Below are 19,910 nucleotides of genomic sequence, written 5' to 3' on the forward strand. Positions count from 1 at the left end.
CTGCATATATTCTTCTTGCCAAATGTGCCTTTTATTTGGTATAAATTAAATTTTCAAAAGTCTTTCAGCACTTGTTTGAAATCTAGTTCTGTGGATCACAGATACAACTTCTAGGCCTTCTGTTAATTAGATTTTGTAAACTCATACTGCTTATGCATTTGGTAGAGGTTTCTGATCATGTCTCTGTACTGTAAGAACTTACATTGGTAGCTACTAACTGGTAGGAGAATAATGGAGATAAAAAGCTGGTAGTTTTGTCATCTTCCACTTTGCTGCACTAGGTCATGTGGGGGTTTTTTGGTGTGGTCCTGCACCTACCATAATGCTTTTCATGTTCTTTAAGGGCCTGGGGAATGCTCTGTTGAATTTTCTGTTCTAATAACACAGGCACTCAGATTTTCTTTTTCTGATGATTCTAACACACAAGTCACATGTGTTGTGTCCCCACACTGAATTTCAGAGGAAATGTATTTGTTAGAACAAGACAGGAGGAAGCAGTGAATCATGCAGTTATTCCAACCTTGATGTTAGCTTGAATGGGGGAGAATTTTTAGTTCTTTCAGTATCTGCATCAGTCGGGTCTGAATAATCCTGTGCTACTGAGTAAGTCTTCAAAGTGTTATTTCCTTAGCTCCTCTTTTCTCTACAAAGTGATGGTTGGAAAATATGAGGTGGTGCCACCACAATGCATAACACTGACTGAAAAAATTATGTGGAGTTTTTATTTTGTGGGAACAGTCTATTGCATTTCTTTGAATATTCCTCTTATGGATGGAGAATAGGGCTCATAATGGTGGCAGCTATTTCATCTAATTAAGCATTCTGCAAACCTTTCTGCTGCCTGTTCTATTCTTAAATATCCTTAAATACAAAGCCTGTGTCTGTTCTCTCATGGATGGAATTATCTAAAGAATGCACCAAGTAACTTGCTTTGTTGAACTTATTTTAGACACACAAATGCAGGATATAACTTGCTTTGTGTGAAAGTGCTCTGGGTTTGTTGAAGTTAATGTTTGTTTTTTTAACTGATTATATTTAAAATATTCTCTTTCCTATTTAGGGCTTGTAATCAGAAAATTGTAACACTTGGAATATTTCCAAACACAGGAACGGCTACAATGTTAAAATTAAGTCAGGAAGTGTAATCATGGGGTGACATTTTTCAGCCTTACTTGGCCCAAGTCTGATTATGTGGCATTCCCTATCTAACTTGCAGACCAACGGTTTACATACAAAGCCACATTTGAAAATCTGTTGTTTTCCTGCAAGTCAGTCCCTTTAATTTGTATATATATATATATATATATATATATGGATATATATATATTTTTTCAGTTTAAAACTCCTTTGGGTAAAATTCTGACTCACAATACAGCAACACTGACATGTATGTATGTGGCTACATTTTACGTACCACCGACTGGTAGAGAGAAAATAGATACTGAATGTTATGTTCAGTTGGAAAGAATCCTTCTCAATCATGCAAGAATACCTTGCTTCTTAAAAAGTCTGGACCACTGTCTTCTTTTTCTTTTCTTTCTGAGATACAGAAAATACAGGAAATAAGATTAATATTTCAGGCTACTTTGTTCTAATGTATTTATTTTTGTTATTTTTGTTAAGCAACATTTTGGTAAGTTTGTTAGTAAGCAAGTTTTACTGGGAACAATTGTTAATAGATACAGAACTGGCATGGTGACACTTAGATGCTCATGATATTTCCACAAATGAGAGGGCATAAGCCATCTGAAATCCTTCAGCCTCACATGACAAGTTTGTGTGAAGCTGTCCCATACTTCCCACCTTCATTAGTTTTCCAGGAGGAAATTGCTTTCTGTTTCACTTGGACAGTGTTGTTTCCATTAGACTTGAATTTTTGACAGGGCTTACGCCATGTTCAAACCTAGTTAATTTGGTTGAGTCTTGAGGAAAAAAAAAATTATTTTGTCATTCAAAGGATCCAAAATAAAAGATGTTTAAACAAGCAAGAAGCAACCGATAGCATTACAAAAGGGATTTGTTAAGCAAGAGCAGAGTGGTTTCAAAAAAAAGCTGTGATTTACTTAAGTGTTTATGAAAGCAATGTAACCACAGGTTCTTTTTTGAAAAAATGAGTTGTGATTTGTGTTCTGGTTGATTATTCTCCGTAATGGAGCAGCAAAATGTGAGTAATGGAGTATACACTGTCATCCTAGAAATAAAAAATTAATACTACTGTGACAAAGGTGTGAAGTGTTTATAGTTCAAGTGAGCTGTATTTGATAGCAAATTAAGCTTTGTGTTCCTGTTTTCTTTAAAATACCTGGCAAGCTCGAACTTCCTAAGGTTCTCTAGTTCTTCACAAACTAACGCTAAAGGATTTTTCACTTTGGGATACTCTACATGTACTGGTGAAGAAGCCGGAGCCTCCCCGCGGCAGGGCCCGGGTTCCTCCCTCTCCCCCTCTCCCTGCCGCTCTCGCGCTGCAGCCATCCCGCCCGCGACGCTTCTGGGGGCGGCAGGGGGCGCTGCTGCGCGCGAGGACGGCGGCGATGGCCGCGTCTCGTCAGTCCGGTCTCAGGCGTTCCTCCTTCTCCTCCCGGCCCCCTTCCCTTTTCCTTCTCCTCACCGCGGCGCTTATGTCGCTGCCGTTGTTGGCGAGTGTCTCGGCTTCCCCTCTGCGACCGGGGGCAGCGGCCGGTGCTGGCAGAGAGGCGCGGAGAGGTTCGGTCCTTTGGGAACGCGGTGTGGTGTGCGGCGACCGCCGTCGCGCGCTACCTCAGCCCTGAGGAGACGGCCGGTCCCTCCATCGCTTGAGTTTCCTCCCTATAAACGGCCTGAAAAATGTACGTGTCTCACAGTGCTACTCGCTTAGGCGTCTTTTTTTGTCTTTTAGTTCCAGGCTAGTAACGTTCCCGAAGCTGTATTCCGCCCTGTGAGGGTCCGCCCAGCGCCGTTAGGGTGCAGCTTGATTCCCTACAGGCCTCGCTATAGGGTCCAGAACAAGCCAAACATCAAATAGGTGTCGGAACGTGTGGGTGGGAGTGGGCGCTCCTCTTGCCTCCCCCGCGCTGCCCGGGTTGTGCAGGAGCTGCAGGAGCCTCGGTAGCCCCGTCCGCCATCACGGGAAAGCGAGGGGCGCGCAGGTGTTCGTGCTTTGAGGCGCGAGTTGGGTGCTGCAGCTAAGAGCGCTTTCCTCCTGGTTTTGCCTGCTAGAGTTAAACGTGAGTTTTTATAACAATAATATTACTTCAAAATAACTTGTGAGGTCTTTACAGAAGAGATTACAAAGTTGTTAAAGCTCAGTCATAGTAGCGTAGAGTTTTCAGGTGTCCTTACCCTGTCGAGTATTTTCAATTAAATTAATTTCTGCAAACTTCAGTACAGCACACGTTAAAATGGATTAATACTTTTCTCTGACTTACTGCCAGCGTAGGTCTCCTCTGTGTCTTTAAACTAATGCGTTTGCAACATATATGCCTGATTTTCATCAGTGTTTTAAGGTAATGTAGGACAACACCATTTCTCTTTGGGAGGTTCTTTGCCTGTTTTGGGGGTGGTATTTTCATTTAGAAAAATATCTTTTCAGGGGAGGTAGGAAAAAATGCTTAAAAGATGTCTGGCTTGTTTTTCAGTCTTGAACTGTATTTTGCATTTCCCAAACCACCCAGTGAAATTACTCAAGTACACAAGATGCTAACGTTATGCTCTGTTCTCAGTTTGGGCTGCAGCTTGCATTTAAGAGTCTACTGCAAAATAGATATTTAATTCCCAAATTTGAAGTTTTAATACAAGGGGCTCAAAGTCTGTGATATACTGAAAAATGCTATTTGCATTTTTATTTCAAGTATTAGCTTTGCAGCTTCCCATTTCTTAGGGAAGAAACTATATTAATAAAAAAAGAACAAAAATTTCTTATGCAAATTTGATAACTTTGGAAAGTGTGATTTACAGCTGTAACTGAAAAAGCTGAATAAGGCAATTTGAGTAAACCAGAAAATTAGATGCAGTTACTGGGTAATGCAGAATTCTATTTTCTTTCTCTAAGCCAAATCCCAAATCCTCAAGCTTCTCTTTTGCAGCAGTCACTTCCATGTATGACATACCTCAGGATCATAGCCTGAGCTTGAGTATGAATGTGTCATATATTGTGTAACTTTAAGTTTCTGAAAGAGCTTCTGGTGCCAACAATAAAATGGCTTTGTTCTTAGAAAGAGTTTGGTTTTGAGCAGATGCTTAATTTTTGGGATATCTTTACTTTTAAAATTAAGCACCTATTTATGTACTCTGCTGACTCCAGACTTTGACGCCATATGTGAGGTTAACATAAACAAGTGACAAATTTAAAACGGTCAAATCAATCTAAAAAGGAGCTTATATGTGCCTTCCCAATGGATTAAAATGTCCTTAATAACATGGGTACAGGGCTACAAATGCTCATCATAAAAATGCTGCTTGTAACTTGTCGCTGTTGGGCTATGGGGTTCTTAGAGTCATGGTGAGGTAGAAATTCCCTTTAATTTCAATTTTGATATAGTCACTCTCTTATTGTAAGTTCTATGCTTTTAAGTTATTATGCAACACCTGAAATATGTTGCAAAATCTTACTATACAAACAGTTAAAAGTCAGGCTAGGGTAGAGAATGGGCAATAGTGGTGATTCATGTAAAGCATTGTTACAACATAGCAATTTTCCGGTAAATTTATCATGTTTCTATATTTATGCCTAGCTAGTAACTTACCTGCTTTTATCCATATTGCTGATAGTAGACCAAAAGCTGAATGACTTGAGGATAATGTAGGAGCATGAACTATTCCCAGATGACCTATTTCTTAAAATTAAAAATAATAATCAATACAAGACAAGGAGAATAAAAATGGCTGGCAAACCCAGCAAGTCACAAGAGTTCCACAATGGAATCTCTGAAGTAGTTTCAAAATTAGAATCATCTGAAAAATCAGTGTACACAAAATAAGGGTTTCTCAGTTAGCACTGAGAGTTAGTTGTAGTTGGTCATAGGAAATCTGAGCTTACTGAATGAAATTTGGAGTTTCAGACCTGAGGTGTTCCGGGTTTTGGCATTTGGTAGATATGGTATTTTGATAGAGGGATTCAGCTTTCATAATGAGATACCTAATTAGCTCTTTAGACTTGACCTGAGCTCTCTTATCTTTGGTCATTGATCCATTGAAAGCACCTGTGAGGTATTGCTTTCCATTGACTAAAATTTGTAAGCATTTTGAACTGAACAAATGTTACCAGATATAGAAAGCAAGTTCAGGCAAGAGACAATAGCAACACAAGCTTAGTGGGAGAGAGTGGTATGAGTGACTGGAATTGTTATATATGATTTCTACTTGTGAATCTAGTTTGAAATCAAAAGGAGCTCAGAGTAAACCAGAGAGGGTCATAGCAGGTTAAGACGTGGCAGCAGGAGGAAGCAAGTCTTTGCCTCTCCTCTGCAGCTTCCTTGAGGAGGTCTTGGCTTGCAAGTGTAACTGGGTTTTGGCAGTGCTTCTATGGTATGAGTGATCATCACTACTGTTGCATGTGAAAAGCAAACATGGCCATCGAGTGCCAGGGAAGGGCACTCCTGTGTGATGAGGATCCTGGTTCAAGAAGAATGAGTCAGTAGAACAGGAGGTGGATGGAGAATCCCTCAAGCAAGAGTGGAAGATTTTTTTGCCAAGTTCAGTGAACCCTTGAATACCTGTCTGATATGTTGCAAAAACCTGTTTGCTACCAGAAGGACTGTAGTTTAGTGGGTTTGTGTATTATTTATGCTCATTTTCATCCATCTTATGTTTGGGATTTTGTTGAAAGGATGAGCTGCCTCCCATGAACTGGCATGCTCTTCTTGGAAATACCTTATCTTCAGTGCCTGCTTTCATCCTGTGAACTTTTTGATTGATTCATCGTCAGGGAATGATAGCTTGGGTAATTTTGAATTTTATTTATTTATTTTAAACTTACTGAATGGGATTGTTCAGGGCATTTGCTATGTTGTGATGCTGTATACTTAATTTATTTTCCTTGCAGGTTTGTGGAATTTCTAACAAGTTAACATATCTCCTTTGAAAAAGGAAAAAATTAAAAAGGCTGAAATGCTGTTAGAAATTGGATGTGTGTCTATCTCTCCCCCTTAATACACATGTGTACCCTCCCCTCTGCAGAGCCCCTCCTCTGGCTGGAAGAGGGGAGTTGAAATAGTGAACTCCTGCTTTGTGAAGGAAATTTTCTTTCACTGCCTTGCTCAGAGGTTTCTTTGAGAGGAGAACTGATGTGGGTTTGTTAACTTCTGGGCTGAGAAGGTGGTTTGATGGCTATGGGGCTGCACGCCATCATTTTACTCTGTGCTGTTGTGGCAGAAGCTTCAGAGAGTAAGTAGAAGAAACTTCTCTGCTAAGATTGGTGCAAAATATTTGTTAAGGAATTATCTCACTATCAAAACTTCTGAGATTCTGTAGATTGTTATGAGTTGTAGGTTTGCTGTAATTCTTGTAGAAGCTTTGTGTTGATTTTCAGTGTAGTGCAGCAATTCACTTTTCTGAGTGATACTAGGCAGGTGAGAGGACATCCTGCCTGTACAGGTGGGCAGTTCAATTGTTTATTTTCCTTCAGTGTTACTAGGGGAAACAAAAGAGTGAGATTGTTCAAATCAAGTAAATGTATCACCTGAAAATAAAATGCTAGTGTTGTGTTCTAAAATTGCACTCACTTTGGTGTTGGGTAGATGAAAGATGCTGAAAAATGTGAATAGGTCGTGAAATGTCAATGATGTGGTCCTTTGTTACTTGTGTCAGCTGAAAAAAGTTGTGCATGCAGCCCCGACTGTTTGCTCTGTTTGTGCTGATGTGAATCTGAAGCAATTTCATCTCTGTGGAGTTAGTGTGTTCTGCATCCCCTTGAATTTTCTGTGCTCCCAGTCTGAATGAAAGTCATGCTGGAGAATAGGCTCCCCAGTGTTAAAAGATACCTTAGCCAACTTCCACCCCTGAGTTGTGATGTTTAAGTGATCCTTCGTATACTGGGGCTGGAAAAGTTTTTCTTCAGCAGTAAAGCTTGCTCGTGTTCTGCTTTAAATGATGCTTTTGATTTCTTGAATGGCCATGTACAATAAAAATTCTAGCTAAGTAGAAATTTTCCATAACTGAAATCAAGTTAAAAGTCTGTGGATGTGAAGAAGTATGGTGTATAAAGTGTGTATTTCTTGCTTGCATTAAGAACCCCTTTTTAAATTTAGTTTGTAATCCATGATGCTGTTGGATTTCCATAGCTACTTCAATAAATACACTAAGGTATACCATCGCCTTATGTATACACTTACTTGGTATACATGTGTGGAGAGGACCAAGAGCAAAGTCTTGCCCCTGCGTAGTTGGTGGCAAAAGTCTTATGGATTTTTTTTGGGTTTTTTGAGGGCCATGTTTTGGTTTCAATTATTTCATTGTAAAAAGCAGCAGGTCTGTCCTGAGCTACTCATAAATTTTCAGTGCTTTTCTATTATCCTACGTGTTGTTGCAGGATCCTTGGAGAGTTTAAGTTATGGAGCTTCCTGTTTTGCAGAGTGTGTAGGTGAGTGAAACAAAACTGTATTAAAACCTTGAATGTGATAAGGGAAGAGGGATTTGGAAAACTTCCTTTTCTTCAGTAGGGAAGCTCATAGAAGAGTGATACTTAATGTCTGAATGACTGGCATTCATGGAAGCAGTGGAGAAATTCCATTAAGTTTTACCAGGCCCAGACCTGCCTAAACTTCACATTCTGTGTACTCAGAAAACGCTAGTATTAGAGCCAAGCAAACTAATAAACCAGTGCAGGACAAAACTTAGTCATGTCTCAGTTATGAAACCAGCATGAAAAAAGCCTTCTCCTTCAGTGAGCAGGCACAAAACTTCTGTAAAGGGGGAGCAGACGGGACAACAATATTGAACTGACCTCAAAAGGTTTGGTTGAATGGCTTGAGGTGTAGTTTTTAAGTTATGCTACTCACTTACATTGGCAGTAGGTACTTGAATGTGCAAAACTGCTTTTCAGTCTAACAGCAAGGGGAGCATGTGGATGTTCTGCTCCAAAGGAGATCTTGCCCTGACCTCTTAGCTCTCTACTCGGGTTGTGTGGCTCCAAACCCCTTCCTTTGTTCAGTATTAATCTCTGTGTGGCTTTTTCATTGAAAGCACTTGACTGTTGCAGTGCCCCTGTGAGGCAGGAAAAGCAGTTCTCTGATATGGGAGACACAGTCATAATTTTTCCTACGTGCTGTCTTCTTTATCTGAGGGAAGAGAGTATTTTCTTTGAATTTTTCTCCTGCACTCCAGTGGTTAAGTTAACTCCAGTTAAGGCTATACCACATTGTCTTATCTTTTGGGGTCAGTGTGTTTGTTAGAATCTTGCCACAGCTGCCTAAATATATGGTACTGAACATATTATGACTCTGATCTTCTCATTGTTTCGGGGTTAACTCTTATGACCTGGTCTAGAAGAGAATCTCCTTACATTAGAGGAATAATAGAGACCGTTTAGCACAGTGAAGGTGTCTGACATTATACTAATTAGAAGATAGTGCTGCCCATGGACAATTGACAGGTCCTTATGATAACTTCACACACATACAATGGCTCTGTATCTTCCCATGCTTTCTCTTCCTCAGCCTTGATCTTTTATGACAGGCTTTCAAAACCTAGGTTCTTTAAATAAAAGACATGTAATTTAGTTTGTTGGCATATGTGTAACTACAGCATGGGCATGAAAAACACTGAATACATCAGCAGTTTTTTTTCTTCTTGCTGTTGTAAATATCCTGCTTTGATGCTCCTTGAAAGGTGCTGGAAGAGCATCACACAGTAAATGCATCACATTCCTTTTCTAGTCTTGGAAATTAGATTCCTGCCTTGATGTAAACTGTGGGGTTATGAGCATAGGAGAGCAGGGAATTCTTTTCACCTGTCATAAAAGAGCTATCTCTATCATGCAGGTGCTTTCAGAAAACCACTTCTTTCTTTCAGTTTAAATCCAAGTGGGAAGGGAACATTCTGATTATCCATCCCCTTGTTTAGCTTATTTCAATGGCCAAAAGATGAGAAAATATCAAAAATAGGTGTAGAGAGAAATCTAATAGACTAAAAAAGGTTTTTGTTGTTTGTTTCCTAGAACACAGTTCAGCATACTTTGCCAAAAGAGCGAGATACAGCTACAGGTATTCAGCAGTCACCAGCACATTCCTGCAGGGAAGTAGTTACAAAAGCAGTGGCATCTCTTTAGAGGGCGTGGTGATCATTGAGGCTCTGGGGAACTGCCACATGGTTTTGAAAGTAAGTATTGTCATAATCATTTGAATGATTGGGATGAGCTAATATGGAACTGCATCTTTCTTTGGGATTAGCACTACATTTAAAACATTTGCTTTTCTTTTTATTAAAATCCAGTTCAGTTATGAATCTTGTTATTAGAGTTGCAGAATAGTTTTAACACAACACACTGTCAAATTAAGTAGCTACCAGTTTTAAGGGGCAGGCTAAACAAATCATTGTTTTCTTTCCTGAGTTGCATGACCATTTCACTGTTTTGTCACGTGAAGTGCAGAACTGGAGATGAAACTAGTCCCTTTCAAATTAACTTTATTTTTTAAAACTTTCATGTTAGAAGAAAAAATTTGAAAATAGCAAGCTTTTTAGAGAGAACTTCAGAAACTTGTAGGATGTGCTAGATTTGTGCCATTCCTGGCACAGTGTAAAATTCTAACTGGTAACACTCCATTGATCTTGACAGCAAATCTCTTGGTGAAAAGAGCAACCAGACCAGTTTCAAATTACAGACCTTGCTTCCTGGGGTGAGCCCTGCGGTAGGCCAGTTTGAGTACTGCAGTGCTTTAGCAGGGGGAGCATGGAAAATAAACTCTCATCTGCTTTGATTTTCCTTCAGGCTAACAGAGGGGATAATTCATGGGTTCTGCAGGGGGTTGATGTGCATACTATATACACATGTACAGAGGCCAATGAAGAATAGGCTTGTTATCCCTACCCTAACATGGCCATATGGATAACTGACCAGTGGTTCTGAGATTTTACATGAAAAATGAGAATTTGGATACTGTCTTTGGATTGATTCACTCTCTTCTGACTTGTCTGGATGCCCCTTAGCACCAGTTCTTCTTTACCACAACCAGCCAAATTGCAAATATTTTAAGCAATTCCATAATGAACTTAAGTATGCATTGTCTCCTCTGAATTCAGTAAAAGTAAGCTATGAAATGGTCACTGGATACTGACTACACTAAAGTGTAGTCTCAAGACTCAGCTGAGATGAGTAGTCATGCTTTTCAACTGGAGTAGAAAGGACCTACCTTTGTCCAGACCCCTACTTTAGCCCAGAGTAGATGATTGGTTGTGTCTTGAAAATAGAAGAGATATAAATAATAATGCTGTATAAGATGTATTCAATAGTGAGTGAAACTTCTTTGTAGAAGAAGTTTCTGGGAACCATCTCACATACGCAACCTGAAGATGTGGCTATTGCAGTTGTGTTGCTTGCAACACAGCCTTTTTTGATGGTCCATGATATTCTATTCAGATAGACCTATGTGCCAAATTCCACAATTTCCTATTGATATTGTTGCTATATAATCCTTGCTCCTAGGTGGAAGATGTACAAATTAAGAGAAGTCTTGCATCCCGAGAGGAGCCTCTGAAAGAAATGGACAGTCTAAGGTAGAAAAACTTCTCATGCAGTCTAGTTTTTGTTTTTTGAAACTATATAGCTTAGCAGGAGCCTGACTTCACATGGTTCATTCTGTTTAATACTCTGTCTGAGTTGCATTGGTTTTTTGTCTTTCTTTTTTTTCAAGAAACAACGATCAAGATATGAGCACCATCAGCAAAATGAAAAGCATTTGGTCCACAGAGTTTTTTTAACTTAATTTTCATCCTTTGATGATGCAAAACATTAGGGTTTTTCTTCCAGGATATTTAAGTTGTATTTATTAGTGTAATGTAATTTCCTTCTGTGTTTGCTATTGGTACCTCATTCATAACATATGTCAGTGTGTTTCCCTCTGACTCACAGAGGTATAGACTCTGGTGAACGTGTCCGCACAGAAAGGTCTCCAGACTGTGGAGGTCTGGTATTTTCCCAGAGTGCTGATGCTTCTTGTGTTTTCAAAAAAAAAGCAGTTCTGTTAAGCTCAGCCTTGTAATCTTTCTCTTTGTCCTGCCACTTCTCAGCCTTTAAGCAACACTGAGAACTGAGATAATTAACTCAGTTCTAAGGGTCAAAAAGAGTAAGTTTGGAGTAAATGCACTGCTTTTTATATTAATCAGGATGGGTATGGGTATCAGAGTTCAAATCAGAGTATATGCACATTATCTTGTGTGAAGTTATTTCTAGGATTTTCCTACAGTTGAGAGCAGTTGAGTCTTGTTCTTTGCAGAGGAGCCAAAAATAGGTAACAAAGGAAGCATTCAGTGAAACTTAGCCATTGAAAATAATTATTCAAACCACTGAACCTTATTAGCATTTGCCTCAACCTATTGTGAATATACAGTGGGCTAGCTTGTCCTCTGAACTTGCATGGAATTTCTACCGTTGCCTAGGAATTCAGAAATCCTTATCCCATGTGCACAGCCACTTGTTTTGGAAAGAACATATTGAGGTGTTTGTGCATTAAAAATTTTTTTCTTACATTGTTTTTGTGAGCCATTTGATAGGAGGAACAGTTAGTTCCACATTTACTGTGCAAAGGACCTGTGTATCTCTCTGAATGGGAATTGACCACTGGGCTACTGTAGAGTTCTTCCTTTGGATGGCTTGTTGTTCCCCATTTAGAGGCAATATATATAATTCATATAGTTACATTAGAAGAGAAAATAAATGTTAAAAAGTGATCTCTTGCAAAAGTAGAAAAAAGTAGAAATGACTTGGGGTAGCAAAGGCAATCATGGAGTGAACTGACAACACCTTTGGAATAGAGCCCAAGTGTGTACACCTGTCAGATCTGGAAGATACAGGTTGATTGGAAAGCCGTTGTTCTTGTATGTATCACAGCTGAAGAAGAATGATAAAGAATACATGCAGTTACTTTGCATCTGATACATGCTTATTAATGATAAAGGCATTAAACAAGAATCATTGCTTTTAAGTATAATTACTTTTAAAGAGTTTACCAGGAGCTGGCTTTATGAAGTGTTACAAGTGAAGTGTTACATATGAAGTTATGTAAAAAAATTCTGTGGTTATTCTGTTGGTTTTAGTTTTGGTTTGTTTCTTTTTAAGAACTAAAGCCAGGGTGAATTAATGAGGAATAGAGACTCGCTGTAAAGAACAGAGATACAGAATAAGACATCCATTGTGGAAGAAGAGCTCTGGTCAGAAAACCTGAATCTAATGTCATAAAGTGACTTGCAGCTAGTATGTGAACCAAGAGATTATGAACTGTTTTATTGCAGGGGAATACTAGAACGGCACCCTCTTCATTTTTGTTTCCATGATGGGAAAGTTCTGCAGCTCTGTCCTGTGAGGAGTGAAGAGACCTGGGCTCTGAACATAAAGCGAGGAATTCTCAGTGTCCTGCAGACATCACAAGCATCCACTGCTACTGCAGTCATTGAAGAGGTAAGACCATAGGTAGGGTCATGCTCTAGAGTGATGTTATCCTTTGTGCATAGTAGGTCAATTTCCTTTTTAAATAAAGGTTTTTGGCATTTGGTGACTGATTAGCAGCCAGTGGTGGTCATCTGATTGCTTCTTGTCGTGAATGTTGTGAAGTTATCGATATTTTGCATTCTTGTCCACAGTTGGAATGCACTACCTTGATATATGAGTTATATGTGTATTGCAGAGCTCTCTGAGGAGCTGTAACACCATGGCTTGTGGTTTGCCTATTCTCTGGGGAAAATGAAGTATTCATTATTCATGACTATTCATTACTTTTTTCTTCGGTGTCAGAAGGCTTTGAGATCAGGCTTCTGAGAGCTCTTTGCAGATTTTTTTTGGAGTACTTAAGCTCAAGTTCTACTGTGTTACACTGAAATAACAGTACAGAGTACCCCACTGTTTTTCATATGTTTGCATGAGTGCAGCTGAAATACCTCAGTACCTTGTATATGTGCCTGTGTGATTCAACACTATTTTTGTTACTAGGTGGATATTCTGGGAATATGCCCAACCAGGTATCAGCGAAAAGGTCCTATTCTTGTCAAGACAAGGGACTTAAACCTCTGCTCTCATCGATATTCTGGCTCTTTTTCTGTGCCATCTGTTGCTATTCCTCATCTGTTGGTAAGTGTTGGGGAATGACACTCATTCTTCTGTAGGGGCTTCTAATTGTGCCAGGTTTGCCAGGTTTGCAATTCACATCAGGTACTTCTGCTAGTGGGAATATTTTTTATAATGTAAACAGTTTCTGAATAGTCATTTATGCTAAACAATATTTGTGTCTGCCCAAACTTGAATCCTTAGTAAATAAACAGTGAATATTATTGTCCCTGAATTCCTGTTATTCATAAAGTTTGCTTTTTATGCAGTTTTGCATTGTAGTTGAGGAATGCTGTGGTAGAAATGCAAGAGATTGTTAGGCACCTGGATTAAACTTCTCATTAAAATATGTTATAGTGGTGTATATATATGTGGATAAGAAAAATACATTGTGCAAAGGCAGCTGTTATTTGCATAAAACTTTGGAAAGATACAAGCTTTCCTAAAAGACACACTTAATACTGTTCAAATAGTCAGTGTTGTCATCTTGTGCCATTTTTATTAAGTGAATATTAATAATTTCTTGTATTGTACTAGCTAACAATAATTTACCAGCCTGTTACTTTTCTCAACTCTGCTGACCAAAAACAGCTGCTTAACACTAATGCTTTGTGAGGTGAGATGAATCAAGACAATTTGACACTAAAAGTTAGTAGCAGTTGCCTTTCAGTGATGCAAAAATTCAGCTGAAAATCAAGAGCTATTAACCTCCACGGGTGAGGGGCTGTCAAAGGTCTGGACAAGAAACTTCATTTATCAGAGAACTGGAATCCTCCATGAAACTGGGAGAGAAAAGATTGTGCAGGCTGATATAGGTCATCAAGGCTTTACCTCAAGTATCTGTTCTTCTTAGTCTGAGCAGCAGATCCTGTCCTCCAAATTGGAATGTGTTCAGAGCATTAAGGATGGAATCCTGGTGGAGGCCAAATGTACTGAGTCCAACCTTGTTACACTGTTCTCTCAGAAGAGCAGTGGGGCAAAGACACAGACACATTCTTCACTGAAATTTGTTCAAATGGAAACAAAGACACTATACAAAAAAGGTAACGTGATGTTTCCGTTAAAAGAAAGTAAATCTGTTTCCTAGAAAAATCTTGGGACAGTATCTTGCCTCTGAAAACACTTTGCACCTGGTATTTCCTTTCATGCATTAAACTGTGTAGAAGTAGATGTTTTTACAGGCTGAGCTACTGAGAGCTGTCACCTCTTTGGGAGCTGAGGCCTCCTATAACTGGAAGCTGGGTGGGTCTCCAAAAGCAATAGATTTCCTTAATGGCCAACCCTTTTGTAACTACTTTACATAACTAGCACCCCTGCAAGCTGAGCAGTGCTGAAGTCAGTGGGAGGCTTGCCTTGAGGAAAGATTTTAAATTTCAGCTCTAAATGTTGAGAAACATTTAAAAAAATGTTGTCTACCTCTAAGTAGATTGTTTGTTTGTTTTTTAAGAAAGAAAAATCCAAATTTCCAAGGTGCTTTGATTATAGTTACACTGACATAAGATGATAAAAGTCTTCAGAAAGAGGTTAAGAGCCAAGCCTTTTGTTTTTCTTGGCACCTAGGTTTTCTGTTGAGCTTTTGGGAGGTTGAAGTGCTGGGACCAAGCAAGTGATTAGTTAAAACTAGAAAGGGCAATAAATGTAAAGTAGCAGAGACATTGCAAGAGGCAAATTGTTGGAAAGTGGGACTTTCGAAATGTGTTTCTTTTGTCTTATTCTTCTGACTCCTTTTTTCAGGTCGCACCTGCCTTTAGGTCTATTTATGCTCTATTCTGTTATATTCTTAAATTCAACCTGTCTGCAGGCACTCATATTCATCCCTTAGCTTTACTGAGATCAGAGACCCCTAAATGTGGAAATAAAGACTGCGAGAAACTTCTTCCTAACATTCAGGGTTAACCATAGCAAATGATCAGCAACCACCAAATATCTGATTTTTACTTATGTTTTACAGCGGACATGGAGGATCTGTATGTGACCAGCATGCTCTATGAAAGGGAACAAACAGAGAGGAAAGTCACTGGAGGAGCAGTGACTGAACTTGTGTGGAAGCTTTGCTTAGCACACAGTGCAAGTATTGAGGTAAGCTTTTATACATAAACTCTGTTTCCTTGTAAGGCCCTTTGTGGTCTGAGAGCTCTCCTACACAGATAAGAAGTGACTAGGAGAGCAGCAGTTTTGAAATACTGAAGCCTTCCATTGCTTTGGGATGATTAAATGTGGAATCATAGATAAAATGCTTTAAAATATAATTTTCCCATATGAACAATAATCTGAAGAGTCAAAATGTCATCTGGTCCTTGATTACTGGGCAGAAGTAATTTTAACAGCATTCTAAGTTAACACGAAAGAAAATGATCTGTATTTCTGTTTTGCAGGGGAAAAAAACCAAACAAAAATGCCTGGTTTGAGTTAACACTGATGCTTCTGATACTTAATTGTAAAAAACCTTTTCTACAGCTTTAGTGTGGAATACAGCCCCTTACAGTGCTGCTATTTCCATGTTTATTGGAATTCTGTGGTCCTTGTTCTCTTTCCTCATCCCATCGAAACAGTTTGCACGTGGAACCTTTGCCTCTGGATCTTGCTTAGCTGGTTCTGGTTGTACTTCTGATGAATTCTGCTAATAACCATTGTGTTTTCTGGGGATGCTGCTGGGTCCAGAGGAAATCTCTTCTCACCTAAACTTTATAATTGGTGAATGCTGCTAAGATACAGATCATTCTGGTCTTGTGGAACATGGGCTTAAGTATTTTCTATGATTGTCATTCTAGATGAGGGTCTGCCCATCTCCTCTAGCTTGCTCAGGTCTTGTCATATTTGTTGATATTGTCTGCAGCTGGATAAGTTAAGTCTCTGCCACTGTCTTGGAATCTTCCTCTTCTGTGAAATTCAGACATTATCAAGAACACCTGTTATTTACAATAGAGAAGGATCATCAGGTGATGGTGCTTAATTATTGCTGACCTAAGATGAACTGAGGGCAATGATCTAAAACAGCTGGTTCTTATATCCCCGTTATGCTTCAGATGGAGTGGTTCTTGCTAGTGGTGAAGTTTCTATAGAGAACAGTGTGAAAAAAATTGTAAATTTGAAAATAAAAGAACACACTTCTTGTTTAAGTCATTCATGATCAGAATATTACTAGAAAACTAGAATGATCTCATGGGGAAAGAGGTATAATGCCACTGTGTTTTTGCCACCGATGAGTTTAGTCAACTCATTCCTGATATATTACCTGTGCCCTTACATTGTTGTCTTGAGATTGCTTATACTTTGGAGTAACTTTATTTCTGGTGCTTTGGGGCTGTGATTTCTCCTGTAAATGCATTTATATACAAGTGACATTTACAAAAAGCTTCACATCTAGCATAGAAGAAGGCACTTCACCTTCCTTTGTCTAGGTTAAGTCCCACATCTTACAACAAAAACTCTGCCTATCTCTCTCTGGGGGCTGGAGACACACAGATAGTAGGAAATGGAGTGCAGGTTTTATGGGGATGGGAGAAGACTGCACTTCTGGATTACAGCTCTGTTCATAAATTGATTTCTCTGTATATAAACTTTTCTCTCTTTTTAAGCTGTGATTAATGAGCACAAGTAGGTGTTTGTGTAATGTGGTGTGAAACTTAAGGCAAAGGCATGGGCTGGACAACTGAAAGGGGCAGCTTCAGCAGGCCTTGATAAATTGCAACACTAGCAGTTACTCCCAACCTATTAAATGGTGATCAGAGTCTGATCTGGTATCACAGCCTGACAAAGACCTCACTCAGCACAGGGCTGAGCTGAAAGCAGCGGGTGACCTCTCTGGGTGGTGGTATATGGGATAGGTTTCTCTCTCAGGGTTACAAGCAATTCTGCCATCTTTTTTAGCTAGGGAGATTGGGGTTATAGAGAGCTAAGAGAGGCATAAAGATGATGTTCTTGATAATGTAGACTTAAAGCAGCTTTTGAGTACAATAATGCTGAGTTTTATCTGGCTGTCATTGTAAAAGTAGGACGTAATGGCATACAGGAACAGACTGAAGTATCTAAATACTGCCTGGAATTTGTTGAAAAAAGGAATTACTAAGAAACTTTCTCTAAATCCTAATTTCTTTTGAACCAGCATAGTTCAGTGTCTTTGGAAGAATGGTAGATGATCTTTTCCAGTAACTGTGGGATATCAGTTCTGTTTCTGAAGATGCCCACTGGCTTCATGTGTGGGAAATTTGTTTTGTAAATTGCTAAGGTTAGCACAAGTGGCTGCTCTCCGTGCCCCTGCCTAAAAAAAGATGTGAATTATTCATCGTATGCTTGTCCCAGCTGAGGGTTTGATTGGTTGTCAGCCATTTTTCACTATTTCAGCATGTTCCTTCTATCTGGCAAGACATTTCAAAGGGGATTGTTATTGTTCCTCATTCCAACAGATAAAATGTCCTTTAGGTCAGGAAAGACTTTATGGGAATGCCCACAGTGTTTCCTGGGAGACAGCTCTGCTGTTGCTCATGTATAGCTTGTTTGTTCCCTTATTGTTTGACTCTGAATGAGGTGAAACTATGCATTTCTTTCAGGACACAAAACCAAGAATAAATGGAAGGGAAAATCCTGAACTCCAGGGAATAATGTTTAAGGTTGAGAAAATGGGTGTGGAGACTGTGTCATTTGCAAGGAAGCAAAGTTGTTGTTTAATTTTTTAATGCTATTATAAGACAAGACTGAATTTCAATGTGGATGTAGATTAGCAAATCGACCATTAAGTGAACAAGCTGCATAATGACAGGGAATAGTCAAAGGGATGGGGAGAAGGGACTCACACTTGAGTGAGGTTTGAAGAAAGCCTGTCACAGAGCTAAGCAGTGTGGGCAAGAGTATGTCAGATTCACTCTGCCCAGCTTTTGTATCCCAGTTTGACCCAAAAGAGTTTACCTTTGGGCCATGGTCTCACCATTTGATTTTCTCACAAGGCATTCTGATTGCCATTTACTTTCTTGTGGGTTGTTAGTTCTGCATGTTTTAAACTTGGGGTTGTAGGGATTATAACAGAGTATGTTCTGAGGTAGGAAGATGTTCTGATTATCAAAATGAATTAAGATACTGTAGTTACATGGGTGATTTTGTGGTTTTTTAAATTTGATTGTCCTTTTTCTGTGTGACTAGAATAATTCTTCCAGTGAGAGAAGTCTTTGCTGTGAATTGGATAGCCTGTTAGGTCACTTAAGCCTGGTCCATGACCATACACAATTACATACTTCCTAAAATTGAGTATGGAATGAGGTTAACTAAGTTAGCAAGGTAAGAAACCAATTACGAATGAACTGATGAGGATGAGAAGGAAGTAAGTCATGCCATGGTGGGGAGAGAATAACCATAGCTGCTCAACTAGTAGAGAAGAGTGTGTTGCCTCCATCTGATTTCATGCTTGGCCTTCAATTCAATGAAATAATTTGTTCTGTCACAGATAGATGGTTTATACAAGAAACCAGGCAATTGAAAACCAGAAGTGTGGAGAAGAGTCCTGTAGACAATGCCCTTAATAACATGCTTTAACTTTTGGTGAGCCCTGAATTGTTCAGGGAGTTGGACAAGATGATTGTTGTTTATCCCTTCCAACTGAAGTTTTGGCAGTTGATGGGATATTTTTGCACAGCACCGGAGGTACTCGGGCAAAACTTTGAAGCATTGCCCAAACCTCAGTTAAATGATCTTTCTCATAAACTTTTTATTAGTCTTAAGTTGTCTTGACCATTCTTTCATTTTGTGTTGAGGTTGTGTCAACAGTTCTGGTAATATGTCAGTATCTTGCTGTATGAACCCAGATTATGGCCTTGTCCTCTGGCTTTTAACCACAGTGCTTCATTTGGCGTATTATTAATTTGTATGCAAGTGATGTGCGTGGCCATCTCAGAGCACTGTTGCCTGAAGAACTGACATCCTTAATGAAAGCCCTCCTCCTCGTCTAAGAAAGGAAGATTGGGGAACAGGGAAGAGAAGAGATTTTACTCTCAGTTTACATTGTAAATCAATGGCAATGCTGGTATAACCTGAAGTCACTTGTGTCTGTTATCTAACACTTGTTTCTGCACATCTGTAATATTACGTTTGTTGTGCTGTCTTACAGACTGCAGATCTTTTCATGACTCTTGTATTTGAGCTTCGACATCTTTCTCTTGAGGCCTTAAAAGCTCTTTGGCAAAGATCTTCATTTACATGCAGAGACAACTGGTAATTGTAATTAGTAAATTAGTAATTGCATTCCTTTGAAGCTCAACCTCAAGGTATTTGTAGATTTGCTGTACTTGTTTTCTTGTGTTATAGGCAGCCATTAATAGATGCCCTCCCATCTTGTGCTACAGAGGCGTGTGTTGTCCTAATGAAAGAAATTATAGTTTCTGGAGAAGTTGATGAAGACAAAGTGGAATATTTCTTCTGGTCATTTTCATTCATCCCTAAACCCACCTCTGGCATGATTGAATCTCTTGCTGTGAGCAGATACTGTTTTATCTTTTCTAATTTATCATCAATCTGTCTGGATTTTTTTTTTTTTTTAACTGTAAGTCTTTTTTGTAGAGTTTTACAAATATCTATCTGCCCAGGTAATTTGGTGGTTAAACTATTAATGATTTTAATCTTGATTCCAGAAGAGGATGGAGTAGTGTTTGGTCAATGAAGTTTCATCTGCATATTTAGGCCAGAGACTTGAAAT

At 39.2% G+C, this 19,910-nt stretch overlaps 1 protein-coding gene across 1 annotated transcript in view; it reads left to right on the forward strand.

Moving 5' to 3' along the window:
- Window positions 1-7,510: 7,510 nt before the first annotated feature.
- The window catches only part of LOC139804240 (uncharacterized), a 72,971-nt gene continuing 60,571 nt past the window's right edge, over window positions 7,511-19,910 (forward strand). The window contains exons 1-9 of the mRNA XM_071761251.1: window positions 7,511-7,555; window positions 9,131-9,291; window positions 10,616-10,686; window positions 12,421-12,586; window positions 13,115-13,252; window positions 14,082-14,271; window positions 15,180-15,307; window positions 19,326-19,429; window positions 19,523-19,688. Of these exons, the coding sequence (XP_071617352.1) occupies window positions 9,280-9,291; window positions 10,616-10,686; window positions 12,421-12,586; window positions 13,115-13,252; window positions 14,082-14,271; window positions 15,180-15,307; window positions 19,326-19,429; window positions 19,523-19,688 (975 nt within the window). The 5' untranslated portion in view covers window positions 7,511-7,555; window positions 9,131-9,279. The remainder of the gene's footprint in view (window positions 7,556-9,130; window positions 9,292-10,615; window positions 10,687-12,420; window positions 12,587-13,114; window positions 13,253-14,081; window positions 14,272-15,179; window positions 15,308-19,325; window positions 19,430-19,522; window positions 19,689-19,910) is intronic.

This window comes from Heliangelus exortis, chromosome 17 (genome assembly GCF_036169615.1).
Source record: "Heliangelus exortis chromosome 17, bHelExo1.hap1, whole genome shotgun sequence".
Lineage (NCBI taxonomy): Eukaryota > Metazoa > Chordata > Aves > Apodiformes > Trochilidae > Heliangelus > Heliangelus exortis.